Here is a 13,172-nt window from a genome sequence, read left to right as displayed (position 1 = left end):
TCCCATTAAGGATCAGACTAGCATCACTTAATTTTGAGAGCATGCGGGGGGTGGGGGGGGGGGTTGTCTTTTGTTTTTTTTCAGCTGACAACCTTTTTGCTCATCTAGTGCAGGCCTTGTAATCTCATTACTTGAACTCGATTGGAAACAAAAGTACAGTGCAGCTCCCATAACCAGAGAAGCTCTAGACTCATTCTTTTAGTAGAATATGGATATTGATATTTACCTTGTGTTATAATGTTGAAAGCAAAAGAACCCTGTTGAACCATCAAACCAAAAAATATACATCTGTAAGATGAAGTTCTCTCTCTTACTGAGGCTCTTTCAAAATTTAGAAAATGAACTACGTGGTGATCCCTGCCATTAGAGGGCGTGTGACTTATTTCTAATGAGTGAGTGGTTCTTTAAACACTTGTATGCAGTTCAGGTTAGATCTACCTGGAGTTGATCTATACTGTCTTTCCTATTTTGAAAAATTAAACAATTTCATAACGAAGAAAAAAAAGAACTTTTGTCTTCTGTGTGAAAGAAACATTCAGCGTAACAATCAAGAAAGACCTTAGAGAAACTTGCAGTGGTGGAAAGATTGGAATTCGCCCTCGGTATGGTTAAAGCCTCCATTTCTACTGAATTTACTAAATCTAGTTAAGTCTGTGAAGAAAGCCATTTTACTGTAACTGAAGTCACAGGCTGCTGAATCTCCAGCAGGAGTTTTATTGATGGTACTGCCAGGCAGCTGCACGAAACCTTAATTTTACTGTTATTCTTTTGGGGAACCCAGCAGGATGGTGAGAGCCAATAATAGAACTGAAGTGTTCAAAGTCCCATTCCACACTGGACTATACCACCTCTAAGAATGTGCCTAATGGATTGTATTCTGGTTTCTATCAGTGTAATGTCCAAGGTCCAATAACACTGAAAGTTGCACGTAAGATAAGTGTAGGATTTAGCTATTCAATGTTATTGTCTTTAGCCTTTGGATTACTATAGTTGTAGGGGGCAAATTGAGTTATGCTCAGGCTCTTAGCATAACTTTTAGGCCTTCCCAGAACTAAGCAATTAAATTGTACAGAGTGCCTTATAACGCACTGGGAAACATAAATGCTGTGGTTGATATAGTGGGCTAACCAGGTACAGTAGTTTCCCTAAAAGGAAAGGAAGCCAAAAACAGAATAGGATCGGAGTACCTTATCTAAAAAGATGAGGGAAGAAACTTAAGGATTGGACAGTTTGAGATGAGAGAATTACAAAAGTAGTGGACAAACAAAAGAGATGGTGTGTGTTCTGTGTTTGCCACCTTGGGGAGGCAGGAGCAACCTTGAAATTTTTGTTCAGACGAGGAATCCAGAAACTAACATCCCACACACCCCGCAGAGGATCAGAAGCCGGTACCACTGAAGGTCGCACCAGTAACACCTGAAGGAACCACTTGCCAGGTCATATTATAAGGCTAATAAACTTGTAATAAGCCTAGGGGTTACTAATAAAGTTCACTTGATACCAAATCGGACAAGGGACCATGTCAATCCTTGGGGGTCTCTGGTAAAAGAAATCCTGGGGCAACAATAGTATTGTCTAGTAGGTGTCCAAACACTGCACAAATATTCCCAGTAAGTGACATTACGAATTTTGTTGTTCCAGAAAACGGTGCTATTCATGCTAGCTTTTTTTAGGAAACCAAAATACAAAAAAATAATTCTTCCCTTCATAGCTTTCAAACAAAGAACTAGTCCTTTATTTCCTACCCGAATCACATGGTAGCTGGTACCAGTAGCTATGTGATGCTGCCACGGTTTCCTTCTAACTTAAAAATCAAGGCTTTGTATTCTTACGTCTGATCCCTCTAAGGTCTGGTGAGAAACAAAACACTTGAGATTGTTGTAAGGCGGCCAACAAGCCAAATACAAGCTGGGGAATCTCAGAATGATAGATCCTTGCTGCTCCTCCACTTTTTCAGTCAAGTGCATTTTATTTGCTCTTTTTGCTACCTTTTCCCCAACCCTGCAGGCTGCCTGGGTGGGACAGCCTAGGTAGAAAGTTGGATATCCTTGTTTTTAAACGCCTACGTTTAACCCTACGTTCCAAGTAGGGTTAAGAGGAAAAAATAAAAGTATGAAGTAATGATATTAGCAAGATTAAGGTCTCTGTTGGTGAACCCTTTTTCATTTGCAAGGGAATATGGAATGAATACAAAGAGCCAGGAACTGTTGGTGGTTTTAAATCTATTTGACTTGTCAGTGACCTTGGGTAGAGTCCATAATGATTTTATCAGCTGCTGTGGTGAGATAAGCCATTCTCTCCCTCTTAACTCGGTTACAGAGGCTTAATTTCGGTTGCGTTAGCTCTTAGCCCAATTCATCCTTCATGACTTCCCTTGATTTGAATGCTTGCAAGTCCCTACCTCTCTTGGGACTGAAGGGGAAAGCTTTTATCTTGTTTATTATTCTAACTGCATTTAGAGCGGTCTTTACTTCCAAGGAGGAAGCTTCGTATGAATTTGTTGCAAAGCAATGCCGTACCTTCAAAAGATTGTTTTGGTGTGGTGTGGCATGTGACACGCCAAACCAAAGCCTCTGTTAGTTGGTTGCTATTTAAAAAGCAAAAAAACAAGTTAAGGTTTAATTTCCATGCCTTGGATTCTCAGACTATGCTGTGCCCCGCAAATATTGGCTGCTTCTGTCTATGGAAATAGTCCAACTTTCTTATATAACACTCTAAACACAGATTTGTAAAGCCATAATTGTTGCCTTGAATGAAAACATGTTAGATTGTTTATACCAGGCAAGGGCTTGTAGGCAGTGAAGAAAACCAGTTCAATGTGCATGCCATTCTCCAGTGGGTAGGAGGCATTGAGTGCTGCTTTTCCACCCAACCCAATGATTAGAGAAGTGGTTTTCAACCTTTTTTCATTTGCAGACCCCTACAAAATTTTCAAATGGAGGTCCGGACCTTTTGAACTGTAAGTGGGGGTATTCACATACTTATGATCATAATTAAGTGTCTACTTAATTCCTGGCTTCATGGTTTTTGTGGAAACCACAAAAAACTGTTGTCTACAATCGCCAAGAAATACTGCACTGGCCACCATTTCCTGTGGAACTAATCTAAAAAAATCCCCAGCGTATTATTCATAGGATACGCTGTTTTAGAATATCTCAGTGCTTACCGCAATATGAAGACAACATGAGTCGCTGCAGCCATAGATCACATCATTGAGCATTACTGAGTGCATTTACACGTGCACTTCAATGTGCAGTAACCTATTTTAATGCGCATTAGAGAGTCACGGCAAACCATGTTAATGTGCAGTAAAATTAGGCTACTGAGAATGAAGCATCACTAAAGAAGCATGCACTTGTGCTACTGCGCATTAGGGCAGCCCAATGCACATTTAGTTAGTACCTCACATTAGAGGTACTGAATTTAATGTGCAGTAGCAAAAGTGCATTGGTGAATGTGTAGATGCACCCACTGTCTGCTAGTGACAGAAACTAAGTAACGGTGCCAGTCAGTGAAAATGTTTCTGTTAAAATTGGTGTTAATTAGTATTTCTAAACTTTTTTGTAGAATGCTACATATAATAACAACAGGATACAAATTGTAATCCATATTGTGTATACATTTATAATAGATGTAATTTTATTTAAAAGAAATATTTAGAATTATAATAATATGCTACATGATATAATTTACTTTCTGTGGAATTTGCTATTAAATTGGCAGAGGCATAATACCATTCAATCAGCAGTGAGGGGTGGGGCCACTGGAATATGCCCATGAAATCAACTCTTCATGCCGCAATCAAGCTGCAAAAATTGCTTCGTCTCACCATGAGTTAGGTAAACTCCTAATCATCATAATCTTTCGCGAGCCCCTTAGGCATAGCCTGAAGACCTCTAGGCGTCTGCGACCACAGGTTGAAAACCAATGGATTAGAGTGTCTCTTACAGCTAGTCCTATCTTCTTCCCCTTTGCAGGCACTGCAAATACCTTGTCTTCCTGTTCCTTGCTCTTACCATTTCTGCTCTTTTTCCATTCTTGCTGAGTTTGTTCTTCCAGACTTTTCACTTTACAAGGCCCTTCACTTTCGATTCTTGGCTTCTTGTCTCTGTTGTCGTTCCAGCCCTAAGCAAAGCAGCACTTCTTTATTCTCATTCAGCAAATATCCCGCCTGACCTTTCTCTCTCCAATTCTTTCAGCAATTTCATCTCATCAAATACCCTCATTTATTTACTGGAAATAATAAAATCCCCTGGGGGCAAAGCGAATACGAGGTAAAGACCCTGCTTAGCAAGCAGTGTGATGATCATTCATTGTTTCTCAGCTCTTGCAATGCATTTCCAATGTAATCGCACCAAGCTGTGAAGGTTGCTAGCTGTCTTCCAGTGGCATAGGAGTGCAGCATCGGGGCTCAGTGATGGGTTTACTTTTGGGCACAGCCTGGCATGTGGGAGCTGGCTAGCTCTAAGACTGGCAACTTGAAGCAGTCAAAAGTGTGACTCTAGTCTGAGAAACATCATTGGCTTAAACCTGGTGAGACTTTTGAAAACGAACAGCAATTTTCTGTCTGTCTTTTGTAGCATGTGGCGCTCCGGGCTCCCTTCCTGCTCACGCTGGATCTGAGCGATTTTTAAACAATCCATGTGATCCTGCAATTTGACGTTTGCTCTTCTGTAGCTCCAGCTGAAAGAAACCAAAAATCAGTGACGGCAACAGGGTGGATGGATGGAGGCCTCGGGTTAATGCAGGAAAAGCAGCTTGGGGGAAGAACCAGGTAGGTGAGTCCAGAAGGAGGGAGCGGAGAGAGGGTTGCCCCCCTCCAGCTCTATCTGGAGAAGTGCAGCTGTGCTCCCTGCTCCTCCAGAGACAGAGCTGGATGCAGCTGTGCCCCGGGCCGGGGGATGGAGGCTGCTTTCCCGGCCCTGCCACCACTGTGGCTACTGGCGGCAGAGCCAGGGAAGGGTTAATCCAGCTCTTGGCACCTCTGGCAGCAGCGTCCTGCCCGCGTGGCCGCACGTTCAAGCGCCCCCTTGAGTGAGCGCCTGGGAGTGCACAGGCAGGCACCGCCCGCGGCGCAGAAGGGGTTAACGCGAGTGGCCCCGCTCGTCCGATCCGGCCTCTCCTCTCCCCGCAGGACAGGGGGCGGGGCCAGGATCCCGAGTGTTTAGTCGCGAACAGAGCGTCTCGTGCTCAGCCAATGGCCGAAGGGCTGGGCGCAGCCCGTAGCCAATCAGCAAGCAGTCGCTAGAGCGACCAGCGTGGGGGGTGAGGCCAGCCTAGGGAGCCTACAAGAGTAACAGCCAATGAACTGGGGAAGGGGGTGGGACCTCAACAAGACATTGACAAGGCGGGGGCAAAGAGCGAAGCCCACGGAAAGCGCATAGCCGGCCTGAAAGGCTTTATGGTTGCCATGGCAGAGACTGACGCCTGCTCCAGCCAATCCGAGCCCGCGAGTGGCTGCGGCTCCGCGAATGGCGGCGAAGCTGTCAGGGAAAGGCGGGGCGCGCTCCTCGGAGGGGCCGAGTGACGTCCCGCTCGCCCAATGCGGACCGCCGCCCGCGCACGCGCCGCCCAATGAGGCGCGGGGGGCGGGGCGGCGCGCGGAGCTGCGGGGCGGCCGCGGGGCAGAGGCGGCGGAGTGGCGATGGGGCTGCGGGCGGCTGCGCTGAGCGGCCTCGTCCTGCTGCTGCTGTCGCCGCTCTCCCGCCCGGCCCGGCTGCCCGAGTGCGGCGACCTGCGCGATGTCCAGGGCGCCCTGGTCAACAACACGCACAAGGTGAGCGGGGGCGCTCGGGGCCCGCGCCTCAGTCTCCAGGTCTGTGCGCGGCAGCAGCGTGCCCATTGGCAGCCCTTGGCCGTCCTCCGTGCGGATCTCTCCGCCTGAGCCGCCGGGGCCTGGCTTCAATTGGGCCAGGTGCCCCGCAGGGATCCCCGCCCCTCCCCTCCCCGGGTTTCAGTGGGGTCAAGCTCCGACTTGTGCCGCGTCCTGCCAATGCGCCCGAGGGCGGCGGGCCCGCAGTCGCAGTGTGACGGGCTCCAGCCGTCGCCCCTGCGGGAAGGCTTCGGAGAAGGGAGCGAGCGCGTGGTGGGAAGCGTCCCGGGTCCCGGGCCCCTCGTGACAGCGGGGTGATTCGGGGCTGCTGTCGAACGAATGACCCGCAGTGGAAAATCCTGCGCTCGCATTCCTTCCTTTCCCCGTCTTGGCTCTTTTTACGGCCTCGGCAGTGTTCGTTGCGCTCTCGGCAGGTTTTTTCCTGGCTCCGTTCCTTACCTGAAGCCTACGGCTCTTTTGGGGCCCTGAAGAGCAGACCTGTGTCTGGCAGGCTTCACCCCCGTTCTCCGGGGAAGGACTTCCCTTCCAAGGCAATCCGGAGTTAGCACTCCATGGGGTGGCGTCCTCCAGGCTTTTCTGCTTCCCCATTTTTTTAATTTTTTTTTTTTTTTATAAACTTGATGTAGTAGCTGGTGTCGGAGCCCTTAGCGCAGCCCTTCCCCAGGACACGGTAGCTTCTTGTTGCAGGGGTGAAAAAGTCAAGCAAAAGATTGAGATTGAAGCAATCCTGCCGAATCCGGCAGCCCTAAAATCTCGTCCGCCTGTGTATTTCCGACTTGCAAAGGCCTGCCCCTGCCCAAAGGCTAAACTCGGCTGTCCTGTTTCTTTTAATACCAGCCTTAGAGCTTGCCAGTTGATTACTTGCTGAAGGTCCGGTAGAAAAGGCGAGATCCCATCCTCTCTCCCCAAACCCAGCCCGATGCCAGAGCAGAGCACTGGTAGGAAGCCAAGCCCTAGTGCACTGCTCTTTAGTGTAAATCCAGCCTGATCCCAACTGCTTATTTCATCCACCCGCCTGACCCCGAGATGCCAAACCACAGGGAGCAGGGATTTGCTTTTCTTGCCTGCCTATGGAAAGCTTAGTGCAGTGAAAGCCTCCTCTTTGGCTGGGATTCCCAGGATTTGCCCTGATGTCACTAACTGATTGAAAAAGTCCTGTCCCTACCTCACCTCCCTCAAACACGTGAGTGTTGCAGCTGCTTTGAGGGGCAGAAGCCTCCTACCCCTTGCACAGAGCCTCCCCATTGCTGCAGATGCAGGGAGTGTGGCTGGTACTTTCTGACATCTGTTTGGCTTCTTCTCCCTGACACTGCCCCAGTGTCTGCTTCCGCTTTTGGCTTTTCCAAGCAGTAGATACCCAGGGGCAAATGTTCAACTTCTGCTGGCAACCCCAGTCTTACTGACTGTGAACCTGAACAGCTTCTGTTAATGTTGTGCTACTGCTTGGTCAAGCTGGGAGCAGGAATGAAGCTACCCAATGTGGCTCTGCAGGTGGGGGAAGGCAGGCAAGCATTGCATTGCTTTTCGTGGGGCTTGCCTTCAGATGGCTTCCATCACAGCTGTGAATTCTGTCACTGGCCAAGCAATTCAAGTCTGTTTCTACTTGCCTATAGTACCTGGTGCGTTATCAAAAGTTGGGAAGATTAAAGCAAACAGGCTGAAGTTTGGGGTAAACATGCCGGTTTAATGTTACATTCCCTCTTAGGGGTGATAGCCTGTCCTTGGGATGGATGGGTTTCATGGCTTAATGGAGCACTTCAGTCTGTCTTTTCTACCATCCTGGTCTGGTTGGAATAAGGTGGCGCAGCTTCTATGATCAGCTCTGACTGCTTCCTTCTAAGGGATTTCAAGGACTTGAACATTGCGTTTAGCATCCAATCTCCTTGTAATATACTGTAAGCATTCTCCCTTTTTTAGGGATGAAAAATGGAGCCGTCCAGTGTACTTTGCCCAAAACCAGCCTGGGACAGAGCTGGGAGCAGAGCCCAGCTCTCCTGACACTCCTCATTCTTTGCATTGCCCCACAAGCCAAACCTCCCTCCTCTATCACGGCGCCTCTGTGGGGATATAAAAAGCCCACAGTGTCTAAAAGAAACAGGCTGTGTCAGAAAAATCTGTGTGGTGGGTAATAACATGGTGGCTCAGCACGAAGAAGAATGTGTGCATTTGTTTGCTAGCACTGGCAGTGTTTTGTCCTCCCCGTCTGTGATAGAATAGATGGTGCCTGTTGGAGACTAGAGAAAGAGCAAGTAAGAGCTCTTAGGCTTTTATTATGGGCTTCTTAAGAGAGAGTGAAATCTGGAAGCTGATGCTCAGTACATTGCCTCTCTTCTTGAGGTTTATTCTGCTGTCCCTTAGCCTGAGAGGGGCCTTTCTCCCAGAAGATATGGGTTATACTCCAGAGTCTCCGTATCTCCGCTACGGGAGCCTGTGTGCACGTGGGGGAGAGCCTGTTTCCCCTTTGCCATGTGGACAGTGGATGTCAGTCTCCAGTTTGAAGTGGATTGACTGCAGCTCTGCGCACAGCTTCAGTGCTGGTCCTTGCTTGGGCTTGTTGGGTGGCATTAGGCGCCTTCCACCCTCTCCAGCCAGCTAGAGCTGCTTCCCAGTTCTCTACAAACTATTGCTTGGGTAAACTTCATCCTGGGGATCCTGCTGGCTTAGTCGTTCCAGTGCTTCTAGGTAGCAAGGAGCTAGTTGGAGGAGCACAGGGGTGGTGGTGAGTTCTGTGCGTCGGCAGGGTTTCTCCTATGATCAGAGGCTGAAGGTCCCAGACTTCTGTACCAGGCAGCATAGTTTGAGGAGGAGGTAAGATGCCAACAGTGGTGAAAGAACAGGTATGGGACTGTTTAAAAAAGCTGGACATGTACAAGTCCATGGGGCCAGTTGGGATGCACCTGAGGGAGTTGGCTGATAAGATTGCAGAGCCACTGGCTATCATCTTGGAAAACTCATGGTGATCAGGAGAGGTCCTGGATGATTGGAAAAGGGCAGAGTTCCCACATTTAAGAAAGGGGAAAAAAGGAGGATCCAGGGAACTACAGACCAGTCAACTTCACCTTTGTCCCTGGAAAAATCATGGAGCAGATCCTCAAAGAACCCATTTCTAAGCACTTGGAGGAGAAAAAGCTGATTAGGAACAGTCAGCATAGATTCACCAAGGGCAAGTCATGCCTGACCAACCTGATTGCCTTCTATGATGAGGTGACTGGTTCTGTGGATGTGGAGAAACCAGTGGATGTGGTGTACCTTGATTTTGGCAAGGCTTTTGGTACCGTCTCCCGCAGCATTCTCGCAGGCAAGCTAAGGAAGTACAGGCTGGATGAATGGACTGTAAGGTGGATAGAAAACTGGCTGGAGCATCAGGCTCAAAGAGTAATGATCAATGTCTCAACGTCTAGTTGGCAGCCAATATCAAGTGGAGTGTCTCAGAGGTCGGTCCTGGGCCGGTTTTGTTCAATGTCTTCATCAGTGACCTAGAAGATGGCATAGAGTGCAAGTTTGCAGATGACACCAGCTGCAAGGAGCAGTAGATTTGCTGGAGGGTAGGGATAGGATTCAGTGACCTAGAAAAATTGGAGGCTTGGGCCAAAAGAAATGTCATGAGGTTCAACAAGGATAATACAAAGTCCTGTATTTAAGACAGAACAATCCCATGCACCAGCACAGGCTGGGGGCTGACTGGCTGAGCAGCAGCTCTGCAGAAAAGGACCTGGGGGTTACAGTGGACAATAAGCTGAATATGAGCCAGCAGTGTGCCCTTGTTGCCAAGAAGGCTAAAGGCATCCTGGGCTGCATTGGTAGGAGTGTTGCCAGCAGATCAAGGGAAGTGATTATTCCCCTGTATTCAGCACTGGTGAGGCCACATCTGGAGTACTGTGCCCGGTTTTGGGCCCCCCACTACAGAAAGAACACGGACAAACTGGGGAGAGTCCTGTGGAGGGCACTGAAAATGGTTCAGGGGCTGGGGCACATGACTTGAGGAGCGGCTGAGGGAACTGGGCATATTTAGTCTAGAGAAGAGAAGACCGAGGTGAGATTTAACAGCAGCTTCAGCTACCAAAAGCAAAGTTTGAAAGAGGATGGAGCTGGACTGTTCTCAGTGGTGGCAGATGACAGAACAGGGAGCAATGGCCTCAAGTTGCAGTAAGGGAAGTTTAGGTTGGATATTAGTAAAAACTTTCCCATAAGGAGGGTAGTAAAGCACTGGAACAGGGTATCCAGAGAGGTTGTGGACTCTCCATCCTTGGAGGTTTTTAAGACCCGGCTAGACAAAGCCCCGGCTGGGACGATCTAGTTGGGGTTGGTCCTGCTTTGAGCAGACGGTTGGACTAGATGTGACCTCCTGAAGTCCCCTTCCAACTCTCATTTTCTATGAATCTAAAATCATATGCACATGGGGCAGCCTCTTGACGGGACTGTGGCCTGCTGGTTCAGGATCCCACCTGTGAATCCGGAGTTCAGGATTAGGCCACTATTTTGGTGGCTGTGTGCCTGCAGGTTGCCTTCAAAATTAGTGTGCAGCAGCACCTGCCAGCTGTCACCTCTTCTCTACGTCAGCTGCTGTCTGTGCAGGTCCAACTCTGTGGGAGGTGGGTGTTTGCTTTGCGCGCAAAAGGCAGCGGAGGCAAGTGTGCTCTGTCACACTCTAAGAGAGCAGCTTTTGATGTGCAGTCTGATCTCTGCCCCTTGCTGGTGGTGCCTGAGAGCCGGCTGAAGCCTTGAGGCAAAACCTGCGTCGGAAACAACCCACAAGCTGTTGCTTCCAGCACCAATGCCGGGCTGCATGAGAACAATTTCTGCTGCTTCCCAGAAAGCTGGGCCCATAACACTGCAGGAAGCATGTACACTGTCTGCTGCTACATCAAACTGGTTCAGTCAGCCTGGCTGGGGAAAGGACTGGAACCACTGGAAGGACAAGCAGAACAGCCAGTCGCTTCCTGCCATCTCTGTGCTTGCAGGGACTCTGCATAGATCTGCTTGGGCTACGGGCCTCAGTTTCCTTATTTTAATATTTGGGGAAGAGGTCCTCCTGCCTCAAGGGTCACTGGCAAAGCCCCTAATACTTGGTCGGTTTGAAAACTGAGTGTTAAACAGGTGATGACCCCTGCACAATTTGTCCTGGGTTTGGGAAACTTTCTGAATGTAGCCAGCTTTTCTCCTGAAGTCAAAGGGTCCTTTCCCAGTAAACAGGGTGAAGTTGCACTTGGTCATGAAAAGGGATTAGCTTGCAGCTGTGCTTCCAGCTGCTGCAAGTCCCTCCAGGCCGGACGGAGGCTGTTTGTTTATTCTGAGTCCGGATCAATGATCCCCGAGCGGTGCCTGGAGGATCTCAATTTCTGGCTTGGAGAGCTGCCTGACCAGCAGTGCAGGAACCGCTTGGCTTGGAGAGTACTGCTGGGCCAGTGAGTCTGCTGCCCAGTGATGGGCGATTGCAAAAGCTCTCTGCTGTCCTTGCCAGCCCTTATGCTCACGTCCAAATTGGATCAATGTTGGCCTGACTGGCTCAGCAGTGCTGGGCAATGTTTTCTGTCCTTCTGCCACCTCCTTTGGGAAAATGCAAAGCTGTGTTGCAGGACTGGGAAGGTCGTGTTCTAAACAAGAAATCACCAGGTGCAAACTGTGTAATGGGTTTTTAATGGTTTAACTGTCTCAGTGGGCTTTGATCTGCCAAGTGAACCACAGGGGCTGCTTGGTGGAGTGCTGGAGGTAAAGCTATATCTATATTTATTTATATAGAAATAAATATTTTTACAACCCCTCCCCTCCACCCTCCCAAAAAACCAAGAAATCACCGAGCCTTTTAGGCTGCAGGCCACAATGACCCAGTTCAGATCAGAGGTGAGCGGGTACTGGGACCCAGCTGCCGATGCTACTTCTCCCAGCAGGTGCATGGAGAAAACACCTGTGACTAAACCCCATGTCTTCAGGCTGGATCAAATGGCTCCCCAGATCACTGACCCCTGTTCTGAACTGCTTCCCAGTGACGTGTGTTTTGCACCATCGAGGCTGCTGTCAGTGTTGCCCAACCAAGCCGAAGTGCTGGGTTCGTTGGACATTTGGGGCCAGACATCATTACTGCTGTTAGGGACTAAGCACTAAGGCTTCCTGTCGCAAGTGACAGGGCTGCGTGGTCACTTGGGTAAAGACAAGCTTAGACTAGAGCTCCTAGCGTTCCCCCTCAATTAGCGTGTTCACTTTACTTCGCAAGAGGCAAGGGTTTCTGTGTGCTATTCCTGTTGCTGGATGAACTGCACAGTTGGGATGGACTTAGGGCAGCTTTCCAATGCGGTAAATCTGTAGCAGTGCGCTGCAGAAAGGTGATGCCCCCGTTCCAAAGGCACGTGGGGTGCGTTGTAGCCGTTGTGCAGGCTGCTGCGGGGCACTGCGGCAGCTGGTTGGAAATATGGTGCCCTGGTTTGGGGCAGGCACTGAAAAGCCTCGGAGCATTGCAGTTTGTGCATAGGGCTCCTACATCTGGGATTCTGTAGTGACCACAAGGGATTGGGCTTTTGGTGCATTGGAAAGAGTGCACCTTGGGCAGCACATGGCCCCATCTGACCCCCACAGCCTCTCTGCCCCATTTTGCCCTGGATGAGCCACCCTGAAGGTTTGCTTGGTAATATCCTTTTATGAGACCAGCAACACTGCAACCCCTTCAGTAAGCCATGGGTCCGTATTCCTACAGCGGGACTCTTCATTGTGCCTGTTTTCTTTCCAGTTCTAGATCCAGCCTGATCCCTGTTGGCCGAGATCTGGCAGAGCCCTAGCGCCGGGGGCAGGTGCTGGCTGCTGTCAGATGGGTCAAATCCTCCGGCTTCTGGCTTGCTGGGTCAACCCCATACGTTTCCATGGCAGCTGACAGGAAACGGGCATTACTAATATTGCCCCAATCCTGTGTTTTTTGCATGTGAATGGCCTGGCTTTGTACTGGGGAACAACAACACTCCCAGGTGATTGGCTAGAAAGCTGCTGCTTGTGTAGATGTTGCACACAAATGAGGCTTCTCTGCAACAGGGCGGTGAGGTTTCAAACAGTCCTTTAAACGCTGGTGGAGCAGTGAGTAAGGGTGACGGGAAGGTTGCAAGAGCTGGGCGCAGATAGCTATCTGTGTGTGTCAGGATCCCTGTATGCTGACACGGGCATTTCAGGTCTTGATCCCATCAGAGGTAAGCTGTAGGAGGAACAGAGGAAGATTCGATGATCTCATGAGGCCCCTTCCAGCTCTAAACTTCTGTGAATTCTTTCTCTACCCAAAAGCAAACCTCACTCTGGCATTGGAGGCTGGATGCCCTGGTGTTCTCTGCCAGATCTACCTTCCTGCAGGGCCAAGAAGACC

The 13,172-nt window shown here is 49.4% G+C and overlaps 1 protein-coding gene and 1 long non-coding RNA gene across 3 annotated transcripts in view; one reads left to right on the top strand and one right to left on the bottom strand.

Moving 5' to 3' along the window:
* Window positions 1-3,604: 3,604 nt before the first annotated feature.
* On the bottom strand, window positions 3,605-5,153 carry LOC109284349 (uncharacterized). The gene is made up of 2 exons (XR_002091770.2): window positions 4,983-5,153; window positions 3,605-4,683 (listed from the first exon to the last, which is right to left on the bottom strand). It is a non-coding gene; the product is annotated as an uncharacterized LOC109284349 (long non-coding RNA).
* Window positions 5,154-5,609: 456 nt separating this feature from the next.
* SORT1 (sortilin 1) overlaps window positions 5,610-13,172 on the top strand; it is a 40,399-nt gene continuing 32,836 nt past the window's right edge. For both annotated transcript variants that reach the window (XM_019492519.2, XM_019492518.2), the window contains exon 1: window positions 5,610-5,776. In XM_019492519.2, the coding sequence (XP_019348064.1) occupies window positions 5,645-5,776 (132 nt within the window). In that variant the 5' untranslated portion in view covers window positions 5,610-5,644. The remainder of the gene's footprint in view (window positions 5,777-13,172) is intronic.

This window comes from Alligator mississippiensis, chromosome 14, assembly GCF_030867095.1.
Source record: "Alligator mississippiensis isolate rAllMis1 chromosome 14, rAllMis1, whole genome shotgun sequence".
In the NCBI taxonomy this organism is placed as follows: Eukaryota; Metazoa; Chordata; order Crocodylia; family Alligatoridae; genus Alligator; species Alligator mississippiensis.
This window is presented reverse-complemented; position numbering and strand designations above follow the sequence as displayed.